This window comes from Ptychodera flava, unplaced genomic scaffold (assembly GCF_041260155.1).
Source record: "Ptychodera flava strain L36383 unplaced genomic scaffold, AS_Pfla_20210202 Scaffold_32__1_contigs__length_2955704_pilon, whole genome shotgun sequence".
NCBI classification, from domain to species: Eukaryota; Metazoa; Hemichordata; class Enteropneusta; family Ptychoderidae; genus Ptychodera; species Ptychodera flava.
This window is the reverse complement of record NW_027248354.1, coordinates 2,581,296-2,595,000: the sequence shown is the minus strand read 5'-3', so window position 1 is coordinate 2,595,000 and position 13,705 is coordinate 2,581,296. Positions and strand designations below refer to the sequence as shown.

Genomic DNA, 13,705 nt, shown 5'->3' with positions numbered 1-13,705 from the left:
TTGACGAGAAATCATTCGAAATATTCTTGTAATAACAGATTTGAAAGTTAATGGTAACAATGACGAACCTCTTGCACTTGCTCGAACTCTATTTCTTGATAGGCGTTTCCGTCTCCTTCAAACTGTTAAATAATTATGACAAGTAAAACCAGTTTTACATCAAGGTCAGGGATATAGCAACGTCGAAGTTAAATATTTGATTTTGCGTGAGTTTCTACAGGGAATCGATAGGGGAGGAGTTACTATTTATGTCATATATCTTTGGTGACGAACATATAACTGATATGGGCCTTTTTTCAAACCAGTACTCGATAGCGTACGCTTATTTTGGAACATTTTCGTAACTTCACACGTTAAACATAATACGATACGTAAAAACATCAACCCTCTCTAAAGTTCAGAGCACGAATTATCCACACTGAAGGAATAAAGAATAAAGTCTGTGATTTTTAGGGGGTCGGGGTGAGGGGGCTGCTGTTTCATACTGGCCGCCATATCGGTTGTTGTATTGTCACTCAGCGAAAAGTTAGGTCACGGTTAAGGCCATACGATTTACAATCGCTTCCAGTGTATAAACCGTGCGACCAAATTGTAGCTTTCATCACATATAAAATAATCACATTGTGCAGATTAAATTTCAAGGGAAGAAGCTATAGCTATAAAACATAACTTACCTTATTTCCACTGTCAGATTTCTCTCTCTTCACAGTTTTTGTTCTTCTTCTTCTCCTTCTGATGACAATGCCAAGGACAACAACAGAAACAGCCACAAAAACAATGCCACATGGTAAAGCTATAGCTACAGGTGATCCACCGGATGAACTTGAAGATGGTGTACTAGGAAAAATCATAAATAGTGCAACCATTACTTTTGGAAAACATCCATGAGAAGATGATCCGTTCGCAATTTCACCCTAACAAACAGTATATTAGAAGAAGCTAAAGAAGACAGAGAGCAGGGAACTGAAATTGCTTGAAAACGGTTACAATCTATGATGAAATACAATTATTTTGATCGTACAGTAAGATTAAAGCATTTTAGATTTTCTGCCACCAAAAACATTTTTTCCTCATATGTTGAAAGATTGAAATGTGTATATTTACTAAGTTGACTATGCATCATTTATATAAATACCGTATAAATGTTTTTCCTGACTAATGAGAAGTTGCCGTGACGAATTGAGCTTGCACTTTGACATCAATAATATAATAAAATTAAAAATATAATACCTTAATTTTTATTCTCATATTTCAGTAATTATATCATGAAAATAAAATATAATTAAATAGTACATGGCACGAAGTTAGGCAAAGACTATTCACTTACCTTGCGTTGCATGCTCTGAGTCGTTTACGTTAAGTTTGATTTCATGTTCATCAACTCCGACATAATTCTCAGCAGTGCACACATACAACCCTTCGTCACTGTCATTAACTACGGAGATGTGCAATATACTGTCATCACCCCCTGCCTCAAGTTCTATACCGTTCTTTGTCCACGTGATTGTCAGCACTTGGGTAGGCGTCCGCGCTGCAGTGAAGACTCACAGGTGACCCTGAGGTGACAGTGACCTCCTCATTTTCCGGTTTGTTATAGCTGGTCTATCTGCAGATATTGATTGAGGAAAAAATTGGCTTCTTTACATGTTTTCCACGATTGTTTGTCGAAACCATATAGTATAACCATGGTATAACAATATGCAATAGGTAAATGTGTTTTGGCGCTGATTTCAGTGGGAAAGTGGCCGTTAATTTGCATTTTGATGTAACCACATGTGTGCCACTACTATTGTACTAATTCTTAGATTCTATTTTAACGGTATAACCCTCAATGTTTTATGCTTCAAACTCTGCAGATTAGCTTTAGCGCTCTCAATTCTAAAAAATGGGAGTGTATGCTTTGTTTACATTGAAAAGATTTGTGTAATCCTAATTGCCAATTATTATTACAAATCTTTATTTACGTATTACTCTCAATAATTCTATAGTTCTTTTCACAACACACCTCTTTTCATAGAGGTCGAGAGAGAGAGATTAACATGTATTTTGATAAGTACTAACAAAAAGGCATATAACAAGAAAATATAAAATTAAACGCATTAAATATACGAAGAACACAGACAAAGAAAAAACCTGTAAAACAAAAAAAAATAAGACCTGCATGACTATTGGTTACAGGAGATATATTTTTTCAGAAGAGGCATGTACAGTCTAAGAAGCATTTCTGTTATTTATTGCAAATACAAAGACTCTTGGTCGCTATCTTACTTACAATGTACATGGAGTTCAGTGTTTTTACTTCTTGCCGATTCAATAGTTCCGTCTGCAAAACTCGTGTTGGCTACACAGTAGTAGCTGCCATTGTTCCAGCGTTGTACCACCCCGAGGTCAAAGGTGTGATTTTTAACCCATCGATTTTCAATCGTCTGAACCTCATTGACAGTTTCATTGATGTGATACAATGTAATCGAATACGGATCAGGTATCCCGTCAGTCACTGTACACGCAATGGTACTTTGCGCGCCTTCTACAACAGCGCTTTCCGGGCCCTGGACGTTGACGACTGAAATGTCTATAGTTGAATGAAATACGCATGGGTTAATGTTGAAAAAGATATGAATTAATGGTAGACTCTCTTACAACCCATTGCTGGCTACGCACGATGGCTGATGTAATCTTGCAAAGCATGAGCTAGAGTAACCAGTGAGGGTGAGTGGCAGCTCGTTGAGCAAAACACCACTTGCCATAGACTGTACCCATCGAAGGGCTGTGAATGAGTCGAGAGAATATGGAAGTGAGAGACAGACAGACAGACGGACAGACAACAGACAGGCAGACAGACAGACACTCACTGGCAGGCAGTGTTAGGGGAGAAATAGACAGAGAAAGACATATTTACCAGGAGAGAGAGAGAGAGAGAGAGAGAGAGAGAGAGAGAGAGAGAGAGAGAGAGAGAGAGAGAGAAACGCACAATCTGAGAGTAGGGAGAGTTATCTTAGAGTGTCAGAGTAACATACAAAGGGACACACAGTGACAAACAGCAGTCCTGGACAAAACTGCAGAGAGATAGAGTGATAGCAGGACAGGGACACTGTTGAAACTTTGGTGTGGATCGTTGTTCGGCTTTCTGATTATAATCAAAATACCTTAATCGTATAGTGATTGAAAATGTGTATGACTGTTCAAAATTTAGTATGTCTTGATTAACACTTGCAATAGACTTGAGTCACAATATGCAGGCTGAAACAGGTAATATAGGGCTCAGCCCTTGGTGTCGCGCCAGGGTTAAGATTGGCAATGTTATTTGTATTGATTCATGATAAACTGTAATTGTTACTTCATAAACGTTTATATGCCAACTATGCCCAGTTTCCCTCTGATGAAAGCAGTTCACGTACACACGACGTCAAACCCTGCACAGGCTGCAGCAGGGCAGGTATAGATTTTCTGTAGCGTGTAAACATTTTGGACAAAATTGGGAATTTTTACAATGATAACAGCCTATTGCGATAAACAAGGGACGTATTACGCAATCATTATCATTGCAATGGTAACCGCACTGCCCACCTTCCACTTGCAAGCTGAAACTATAGCGTTCCGTCTAAAAACTTGCAATTTTTGAATCTAATTATTGACACAGGGGGCGCTCTTCTATAATTCAATCCCAGCATTCTTTGCGTATGCCCCCGTTCATGTGCACGACAGTTTTCTCCGTTTATCTATATCAACGATACTTTGTATCAGCGACAAGGTGTATAATAACATTTACTGGCTAATAAAAGAGGTATATTTTATAAAAGGCATGTTATATCATAGTAATTTGTTTCGTATTTGTTTATTTACGAGTACTCAAAAAAAAAACATGGCGGCGCCCCAGCTGAGAAAGAAGGGTACACTTCCGGTTACTCGCATAGTATTATGAATAAGCGCATGCGTAGTCAGTAAGCCGCTGGCGCGACTATTAACAATACAATTCCTGTTGGAATAGATGCCTATCAAGATGCAAGTGTGTCTTCACAGTATTATGCTAATGACCGCATAACGACATAAATGTGATAATACTGATGTCAAAAGCTACGGAGACTTTCTTGCTTCGTTCTTGTTACTTGATTCTCAACGAAGTGTTAAAAATGAAATCACAGCTAAAAAATGAACTCCCATACTCACACTCGACAATCAATTCTGTTATGTTGAATCCAGTCCCTGTTCACCGTCATAGAATGTGTTCACTGCCGTGAAATTGTACACACCGGCATCACTACGATTAGCCCGGTCAATGGTGTGAATTAATTCTGACGATATCACTTGTCCATCGAAAGTCCACTTGTGGTCCTCCGAGGTAGGATTAGAATCGACAGTACACGCTAGCGTAACAGAGGCTTGCTCCTTGACTCGTATTTGCGATTGTTGTAAATTTATTTCGGGTTTGTCTGTAATACATCAATAAAAGTAGTGAGTCTTGAACCTTCATTTTATAGTTTTATGGGAAAATTTTCAATATTTCCCCATATCTTTATATAAGATAAATTAAGTTCAATTACGGGTAACTGATGTGTAACAGAATACACAGTTTGTCTTGACCCCATCTTATGGGTTCTTTGCCTATGCTAAATTTCCAAGGTTGAATACATCAATGTCTAGGTGAGCATTTTATGCCAGTTAAGTCTTTTCGTTCCCGTTTCACTATTAATAAAGTGACTTAATCGATCGAACTTACATTGTACATCGAGGATAGTTGTGTTCTTTCCATAGCCTCGATCGCCATCATAGAATGTGTTGGCCCTATGCATGTGTAATTCCCAGAGTCGAGGCGACTTACTCGGTCTAGAAAGAGATGGGCACCGGGTACCATTTTCCCGTCTTTTAAGAGCCACCAAATATCCACGTCTAATGGGTTCGCGTGTCTGACGTTGCATGACACAGATACATTGTCTTCTTCCTTGCAGACATGCTCTGCCGGCACGTAAAGTGTAGGTGGGTCTGGTGAGGGAAACAATAACAGCTTAAGGGGGAGCTGCATGTTGCCAAAACAGTTTTTTTTTTCAATAAAGCAATAGTTATCATCAAAGATGACAAGGAAACCCCCTCATACTATATATTTTCAAAAAGCAGAGACTCTAACGTTTAGTATGGTAGCAATAGTTCACTCGAAGGATGAAATGGGTGTATTAATGATAAAAATTAATTTAAGTCAAAAATTTGCTTTGTTTTCTGAAATGTAATATTTCACTTCAAAGGAGAGTATATGAAGAAAAAAACGACTTTTTAAATTTGCATTATCTATCCTCATTCTAAAATGGAAAGGATTCAAAGACTGACACTCAAAAAGTGGTAAAAATCATGATTAGCAAAACTAAAATGCCTCTTACTTAAAATATAAGAACTTTATTGACAAACCATAGCGTGATTTTATTATGTAGCATTTGAGAGACATAAATTCAAAATTTCAGAAAATTTGACCCAGCCAGAGTGAAGTTAAATTTTTTGAAAATTTTTAAATTTGGAGGAAAGTGAAGCCAGGCAATCGGGTCATTTGCATAGCTTTGCATAAATTAACAATTCTGTATCAGGCAACTTACGTCTACCTAACAAGCTCAAACGTGAGTGTAATAAATATTTTAATCTTATTTAACTACTTAATCAAAATTGAATGAACATTTGCGAAAAGTGATTTTACGAGCAAAATACACTGCGTACGGTGCAGCGCCCCCTTAAATGTAATAAAACAAAGTTATTTAAAGTATTTAGAATAAAAGCATTTAACTTCAGCTTTCATACTAATGTGTATGCATTTATAGCAGACATGCTGCTGTTAGTTCCTCTTTCTAATAAGTAATATTACACACTTACGTCAATAAAAATGTCAAATACATTTGGAACTTACATTGCACGATTAGCTGAAATGACTTTGAGCTTGCTGCCGTGACACCATTCCAAAATCTGTTGGAAGCTTCACAAATATAAACACCGCTTTGTTGTCGCTGAACTTGTACACACATCAACATTTCACCGTTTGATAAGCAGTCTGTGTCATTCTTCCACGTAACGTTTGGTAATGGATTGGCATCGGCAGAACAGATTATAGTAAGTTCCTGTCCTCGATCACGACTATTGTTTCATTGAAATGGTCAATTTTCTGGCGAATCTATTGTAAAGAGACAAAATAATAATGGCTACAATTCGTTACAGGTTTTACACTGTAGATGACCACCCCCCGGAAAAAAATAATGATAATAAAATAAATTTGGCTCAAGTCACCCGAATTCATCAAAACGTCGTTCGATGCTTTGGTACAAAATTTCACAACCATTGACAACACCTAACAGTCAGCATATAACTATGATGCAAAATGGGGAGACACCAGACCCGAGACCTATGTAAGAAACGGAGATGATTTTTCGCAGTTAAATCGGAATGTTGCCAAGCATGATACGGAATGTCCGACTGTCCGATAATATGCGTTTCAGCAAGCGTTTGTATTTTCAAGTTTGAAACGAAGTGTATGACAGTGTTGAATATTTCACAAAGGAAGCATTTAATATAATCACACAGAGCAGGAACGCCGCGGTACTTACATTGTACATCCACAAAGATTGACGAATTTCCATACCCAATGTGTCCGTTAAATATGTATTATTGGCATGACACGTATATGTTCCGGCGTCTGATATCGTTGAGTTTGTAATGACCAGCGTTTGGCTATTGTTGACGATGTCATCATAGGGATCGGACCAAACGATATCAGCTTCAGGATTAGCATCAACAATGCAACTTGCGAGGTAAACATCGCCCTCTATCACTTTACCATAGCTACTGTCTTCTATTCGTACCAACGGTAAATCTGAAACGTTTCATCATTGGTTTGTTGTTATTGTTTGTTCCTAAAACGTAGTTTTCATGAATTTCAAATTGTCTTCCCTTTATTTAAAGGAGGAAAAATATGTATATATATATTGCATCCCTTACCATCGCTTCATCGTATTTTATTGTCTTGGAATAATCCTTCATCTGTCTCTGTCTGTCTGTGTAGGTCTCTGTCTCTACATCTGTTCTCTGTTACTCTGTCTCTCTCTCATTTTATCTGCTCTTTTCTTCTCTTTGTGGGTTTTTGTCTGCATTTTCAAAGACAACGAATGTTTCTGTCGAGTTTTTTTTTTTACTTACAGTTAACGATAACGTCATATGACACATTCCCTCGTCCGGTACTGTTATCATAATACTTATTTTCAGCCACACAAATGTACGTCCCATTGTCTTGTCTGGTGACATTGTCAATCAGCAATAATCCATCGCTTGCCCTCCGTCCATCAGGTCCTAACCAGTAAAAATCTTGCAAAACTTCAGGATTACCATACCCTGTAATTAGACAGAGGGCAAACACCTTGTCGCCTTCCAATACTGGTCTGATCGTCTTGTTTGTCACAGCTACTGTCGCTGGGTCTGTCAATATCAAAAAGTAAGGCGGTGATGAGAAGAGACACATAGGTGTACAACAGACAAGAAAGGATAATTTGAAAGTCCATAATTATAGTGACTTCTCCTGCTATACACCATGACTGTGTTCATTTCAATAAATTAATTTCGAACAGTGTGCGGCTTCAGCCGAAATTTTGCGCATCTGAATGTCTGGTGCCCCACCCAATGCCACCCACATCCATCTAGAAAGCATCGTACATGAGTTTCAGTAGAATATTTTATATTTTTCATTGAGGAATTTATCCCACTTTCAGTAACACGTTCTGCAGGCCCTATACTCAGGTATTGACATATTGCAGAAAATTTACCAAAGGAATGTTGCCCTCTATCTCTATAGACCGAGCACATGCACCAGCAAACAGGGAGTCAGAGAATGAGGGAGAGGGAATAGAGACAAACAAACGCACGGTCAGAGAGTACGGGAGAGTTATTTTAGAGCGTCAGAGAAACGTAAACAGGGACACACAGTGACAAATAGCAGTCCTAGACAAAACTGCAGAGAGATTAAGTGATAGTAGGGCAGGGACACAGTTGAAAGTTTGGTGTGGATTGTTACTTGGCACACACATTTTTTTTTACTTTTAGTTTTCTGATCATAATCGGAATACCTTAATCGTTAGTGGTTGAAAACATGATAAGGAAACCCCTAATACTATATATTTTCAAAAAGCAGAGACTGTAAGTTTAGTATGGTAGCAGTAGTTTACTCGAAGGATGAAGTAGGTGTATTAATGATAAAAAATAATTTAAGCAACAAATTTGACTTTATTTTTTGAAATGTAATATTTCACTCCAAAGGAAAGTATATGAAGAAAAAAAGACTTTTTTAATTGCATTATCTATCCTCATTCTAAAATGGCAAGGATTCAAAGACTAACACTCAAAAAAGTGGTAAAACTCATGATTAGCAAAATTAAAATGCCTCTTCTTAAAATATGTAAGAATTAAATATGTAAGAACTTTACTGCCAAACAATAGAGAGTCATTTTATTATGTTATTTAAAGAACATAATTTCAAAATTTCAGACAATTTGACCCAACCAGAGTGAAGTAAACTTCTTTGAAAATTTTGAAATTTGGAGGAAAGTGAAGCCAGGCAATCGGGGTGATTTACATAAATTTGCATAAATTAACATTTCAGTATCAGGCAAATTACAGCTACCTAACAAGCTAAAACGTGAATCCAATCAATATTTTAATCTTTAGTTACCAACTTAATTAAAATTGAATGAATATTTGCGAAACAGTGATTTTTGAGCAGAATACGCTGCGTACGGTGTAGCGCCCCCTTAAATGTAATAAAACAAAGTTATTTAAAGTATTCAGAATAAAAGCATTTAACTTCAGCTTTCATACTAATGTGTATGCATTTATAGCAGACATGCTGCTGTAAGTTCCTCTTTCTAATAAGTAATATTACACACTAACGTCATTAAAAATGTCAAATACATTGGAACTTACATTGCACGATTAGCTGAAATGACTTTGAGCTTGCTGCCGTGACACCATTCCAAAATCTGTTGGAAGCTTCACAAATATAAACACCGCTTTGTTGTCGCTGAACTTGTACACACGTCAACATTTCACCGTTTGATAAGCAGTCTGTGTCATTCTTCCACGTAACGTTTGGTAACGGATTGGCATCGGCCGAGCAGATTATAGTAAAGTTTCTGTCTTCAATCACGACTATTGTTTCATTGAAATGGTCAATTTCTGGTGAATCTATTGTAAAGAGATAAAATAATTATGGCTGCAATTCTTTTCAGGTTTCAGATTTTGGATGACAAAAAAATATAGAATTTGGCTTAAGTCACCCAAATTCGTCAAAACGTCGTTCGATGCTTTGGTACAAAATTTCACAACCATTGACAACACCTAACAGTCAGCATATAACTATGATGCAAACATGGGGAGACACGAGACCCGGAGAACCATGTCAGAAACGGAGATGATTTTTCGCAGTAAATCGGAACTGTTGCCAAGCAAGATACGGAATGTCCGACTTCTTCAACTTTTGTCGACTCAAATATGCGTTTCAGCAAGCGTTGGTATATTCAAGTTTGAAAGCATGTATATGACACTGTTGAATATTTCGCAAAGGAAGCATTTAATATAATCACACAGAGCACGAACGCCGTGGTACTTACATTGAACATCCACAAAAATTGACGAATTGCCATACCCAATTTGTCCGTTAAAATATGTATTATTGGCATGACACGTATACGTTCCGGCGTCTGATATCGCTGAGTTTGTAATGACCAGCGTTTGGCTAATGTTGACGATGTCATCATAGGGATCGGACCAAACAATATCAGCTTCAGGATTAGCATCAACAATGCAACTTGCGAGGTAAACATCGCCCTCTATCACTTTACCATAGCTACTGTCTTCTATTCGTACCAACGGTACATCTGAAATGTTTCATCATTGGTTTGTTGTTATTTTTTGTTCCTAAAACATAGTTTTCATGAATTTCAAATTGTCTTCCCTTTATTTAAAGGAAGAAATTTATGTATATAGATATTGCATCCTTTACCATCGCTTCATCGTATTTTATTGCCTTGGAATAATCATTTATATGCCTCTGTCTGTCTATGTGTGTCTCTGTCTCTACATCTGTTCTCTGTTACTCTGTCTCTCTCTCATTTTATCTGCTCTTTTCTTCTCTTTGTGGGTTTTTTTCTGCATTTTCAACGACAAAGAATGTTTCTGTCGTGTTTTTTTTTACTCACAGTTAACGATAACGTCATATGACACATTCCCTCGTCCGGTACTGTTATCATAATACTTATTTTCAGCCACACAAATGTACGTCCCATTGTCTTGTCTGGTGACATTGTCAATCAGCAATAATCCATCGCTTGCCCTCCGTCCATCAGGTCCTAACCAGTAAAAATCTTGCAAAACTTCAGGATTACCATACTCTGTAATTAGACAGAGGGCAAACACCTTGTCGCCTTCCAATACTGGTCTGATCGTCTTGTTTGTCACAGCTACTGTCGCTGGGTCTGCCAATATCAAAAAGTAAAGGCGGTGATGAGAAGAGACACATTGGTGTACAACAGACAAGAAAGGATAATTTGAAAGTCCATAATTATAGTGGCTTCTCCTGCTATATACCATGACTGTGTTCATTTCAATAAATTAATTTCGAACAGTGTGCGGCTTCAGCCGAAATTTTGCGCATCTGAATGTCTAGTGCCTCACCCAATGCCACCCACATTCATCTAGAAAGCATCGTACATGAGTTTCAGTAGAATATTTTTTATTTTTCATGAGGTATTTATCCCACTTTCAGTAACACGTTCTGTAGGCCCTATACTCAGATATTGACATATTGCAGAAGTTTACCAGAGGAATGTTGCCCTCTATCATTATATCATGAATATATACAATGGAAACCATAGAAAGAATCAACTTTAGAACTCGAAGGCTCGTTAAAAGATTAAATTCAGTATATTTTTCGATCGGATTTGAGCGAACACATCGCAGCACCAACCGCTTGGCCAAAGAAAATTATCGACAACTGGTCTGAATCATTCTTAACACATGTCACTAACTGTTACTAATACGAAGTCAACATGGTAAGAAAATATATAAGGCTGGCAATTTAAAGCGTACACCATCGTCTGCGACAATAAGCACCTATTAAAACCGGAACTCTTGATATACTTAGTACCATAACTTATACCTACACTGCACGTCAACGATTATGTCGTCTACGCATGTCGCTGGGGCCAAAGGTCTGACGGAATATCTCGGTTTTCGTACTGGCAGTTATACACCGCACCATTGTCGCCTTTTTGAAGTGTCGTTGAATATTCCAGTGAGGAACTATTGCCACGCAAGATTTCTTTTCCGTTCTTAAACCAAACTAGGTCACCCAGTAGGTCACCATTGATATGGCAGCTAAATACCGACTCGTTTTCATCTGATACCACTGCAGGACCTGGATTGATCCCACAAATGGGTCCATTTTCTGTCATTAAAGAAATATAGCCATGTACGCTTAGAGCATATTTACAAAGGGAAGACACAAAATATGAAGAAAAGATATAAAAATAATAGCAAGAAAAGACAAGCAAACCCAGAGACTCCAAACATGTTTTTGTATAGAATACAAAATGCAGACAACTTAATGATATTCTGTTCATTACCTACAAATTCAGTGACAAAAGAATATGTTCATATTCATGATGACTTTTCTGTTTTGTTAACGCAGTATGTGCTTTAAGTACGAAAGACACACTTTTGTTCAAGCTCACCTCCTAAAGAGGTAGATTATTAAACAATGAATTCTAACAAATTGAGAATCCATATTTCTGTCCCAAAGGCCCATTCAACCTGGATTTCATGACGTAAAAAGCTTCCGCCAAAAATAAAGATGTATCGGATAAACAATATTGACATTTCCTAAAGCAGCCTAATGTGATTTTGTCCTTCTTACCATCTACCAATTAATCGTAAGTAGCTGATTAAATAAATATTATTGGTATGTTACAAACCGAGTACAATAAGCTCTGCGTCTGCGCTGTGCTGAGGACCAGCTGGGCCGAGCAAAGTGCACGTGTAAGTGCCTCCAAAATCTAAAGGTACGTTCGTCATGAGCAAATGATATTCTTGATATCCTCCAATCGATGCTTCGCCAATCAAGCTGTATCCCGGCCGAAGTATAGTGAAGTTGCTCGTTACTTTAACAGGGCGAGTATTTTCTTCAATTTTCCATGTTGGCGTCTCGCTTCCAAGATTTCGGAAACTGCAATTCAGCTGTGCGTCCCTGCCAACCACTGTGACTGTATCAATAGGGGTCTCTTCCAAACTTACTGCCTGTGCATCTAAATAAACCATATATATATATATATATATATATATATATATATATATATATATATATATATATATATATATATATATATATATATATATATATATATATATAATATATATGTGTGTGTGTATGTGTGTGTGTGTGTGTGTGTGTGTGTGTGTGTGTGTGTGTATGTATGTGTGTATATATACCTAAAACAGAGCGTATAAATAGTAACACAAATAATTGAAAAGAATTTTGACACTAAGCTCAAATTTATATGTTTTGGCATACCATTCTATTTGTAGGTGGTGTTAAAATGTGATAAAATATTTGTTTTGGTTGCGACATTTTGAAACCAACTCAGAGTGTTTGTTTAACAGCGTAGATTTGTCAGCATAGGTAATGTGTAACTTTTCTGATATACAAAGATTACATCACTTTCTGACGTTAGAATAACTTCATGCTTGGTAAATAATTGACCACGAGATGTCAAAGACCTTGGCCTTGTCTTGTAAAGACCAAATAAACTTTGACAGCTGCTTGCTATTCCTGTTTTTGTTGTTATATATTACAGAACGATTGCATGTATTATCGAAGCGAGTCTTGAAGCTGTTATCAGTGAGTTCGATGTAGTCTTTTCTTGCTGACTGCCGTTGATACCTTTGCCTTGTGAACGCATGTGATTAGCATGCCTTAAGGGCCATGTAGCCTTGTCTCGGGAACTGTAATCGGCTAATCAATTTTCACTTTGGTCTCCAACGATGACGGCCTCTAATTATGCGATTTGATTATACTTGCCATATTCTTCATACAGCTGTAACTAACTTTAATTGTGTTTCTTCTTTTCAATAGAAACACAAAGTGAGTTACGGCTGTATGAGGAATCAAATCGCATAATAACAGGGTAATCACCGGAGATCAGTGTAAGGATCGACCAGGTGACTTTAATTGCAGGGTTCAGTCTGCATGCCCCAATACGCTTTACTTAAAAAAGTGAAAAATAACAGCAATATATAAGTAAAATAATAAATGTCACAACTTATAAAATCAGAAAATGGTTAAAAATAGATCAAAATGTAAATCTCATGTGTAAAATGACTAAAAAGGGTAATTTTTTAACCCTACTTTAAAATTATCAAATGACTGAAGAGCACCAAGGTGTGACAGTAGATAATTTCACAAACCAGGCGCATAAGTTGAAAACACTCTATCTCCATAGTAAGCTGTGTGACCAAGGGTTGATGTAAGTTAACTTCCCCATTAGAGTGTGAGCTTAAGGTGTGACTGGTGCAACGTCCAATCAAGAGTTCACAATATAAGATGGTACATGACTACAGAGAACTTTGAAAGTAATACGAACAATTTTAAATTCGATGCGTTGTTAAACAGGGAACCAACGGAGGTAAAAACGAATGC

The 13,705-nt window shown here is 37.3% G+C and overlaps 1 protein-coding gene and 1 long non-coding RNA gene across 2 annotated transcripts in view; both read right to left on the bottom strand.

The window, feature by feature from the left end:
* LOC139127465 (fibroblast growth factor receptor 2-like) overlaps positions 1-4,790 on the bottom strand; it is a 9,249-nt gene extending 4,459 nt beyond the window's left edge. The window contains exons 1-6 of the mRNA XM_070693387.1: positions 4,718-4,790; positions 4,251-4,430; positions 2,273-2,572; positions 1,549-1,606; positions 675-837; positions 69-122 (exon numbers count right to left, since the gene is read on the bottom strand). Coding sequence (XP_070549488.1) covers positions 69-122; positions 675-837; positions 1,549-1,606; positions 2,273-2,572; positions 4,251-4,430; positions 4,718-4,790 — 828 coding nt within the window. The remainder of the gene's footprint in view (positions 1-68; positions 123-674; positions 838-1,548; positions 1,607-2,272; positions 2,573-4,250; positions 4,431-4,717) is intronic.
* Positions 4,791-7,369: 2,579 nt separating this feature from the next.
* On the bottom strand, positions 7,370-10,481 carry LOC139127512 (uncharacterized). The gene is made up of 4 exons (XR_011551036.1): positions 10,212-10,481; positions 9,624-9,890; positions 8,938-9,198; positions 7,370-7,440 (listed from the first exon to the last, which is right to left on the bottom strand). It is a non-coding gene; the product is annotated as an uncharacterized lncRNA (long non-coding RNA).
* Positions 10,482-13,705: the final 3,224 nt, after the last annotated feature.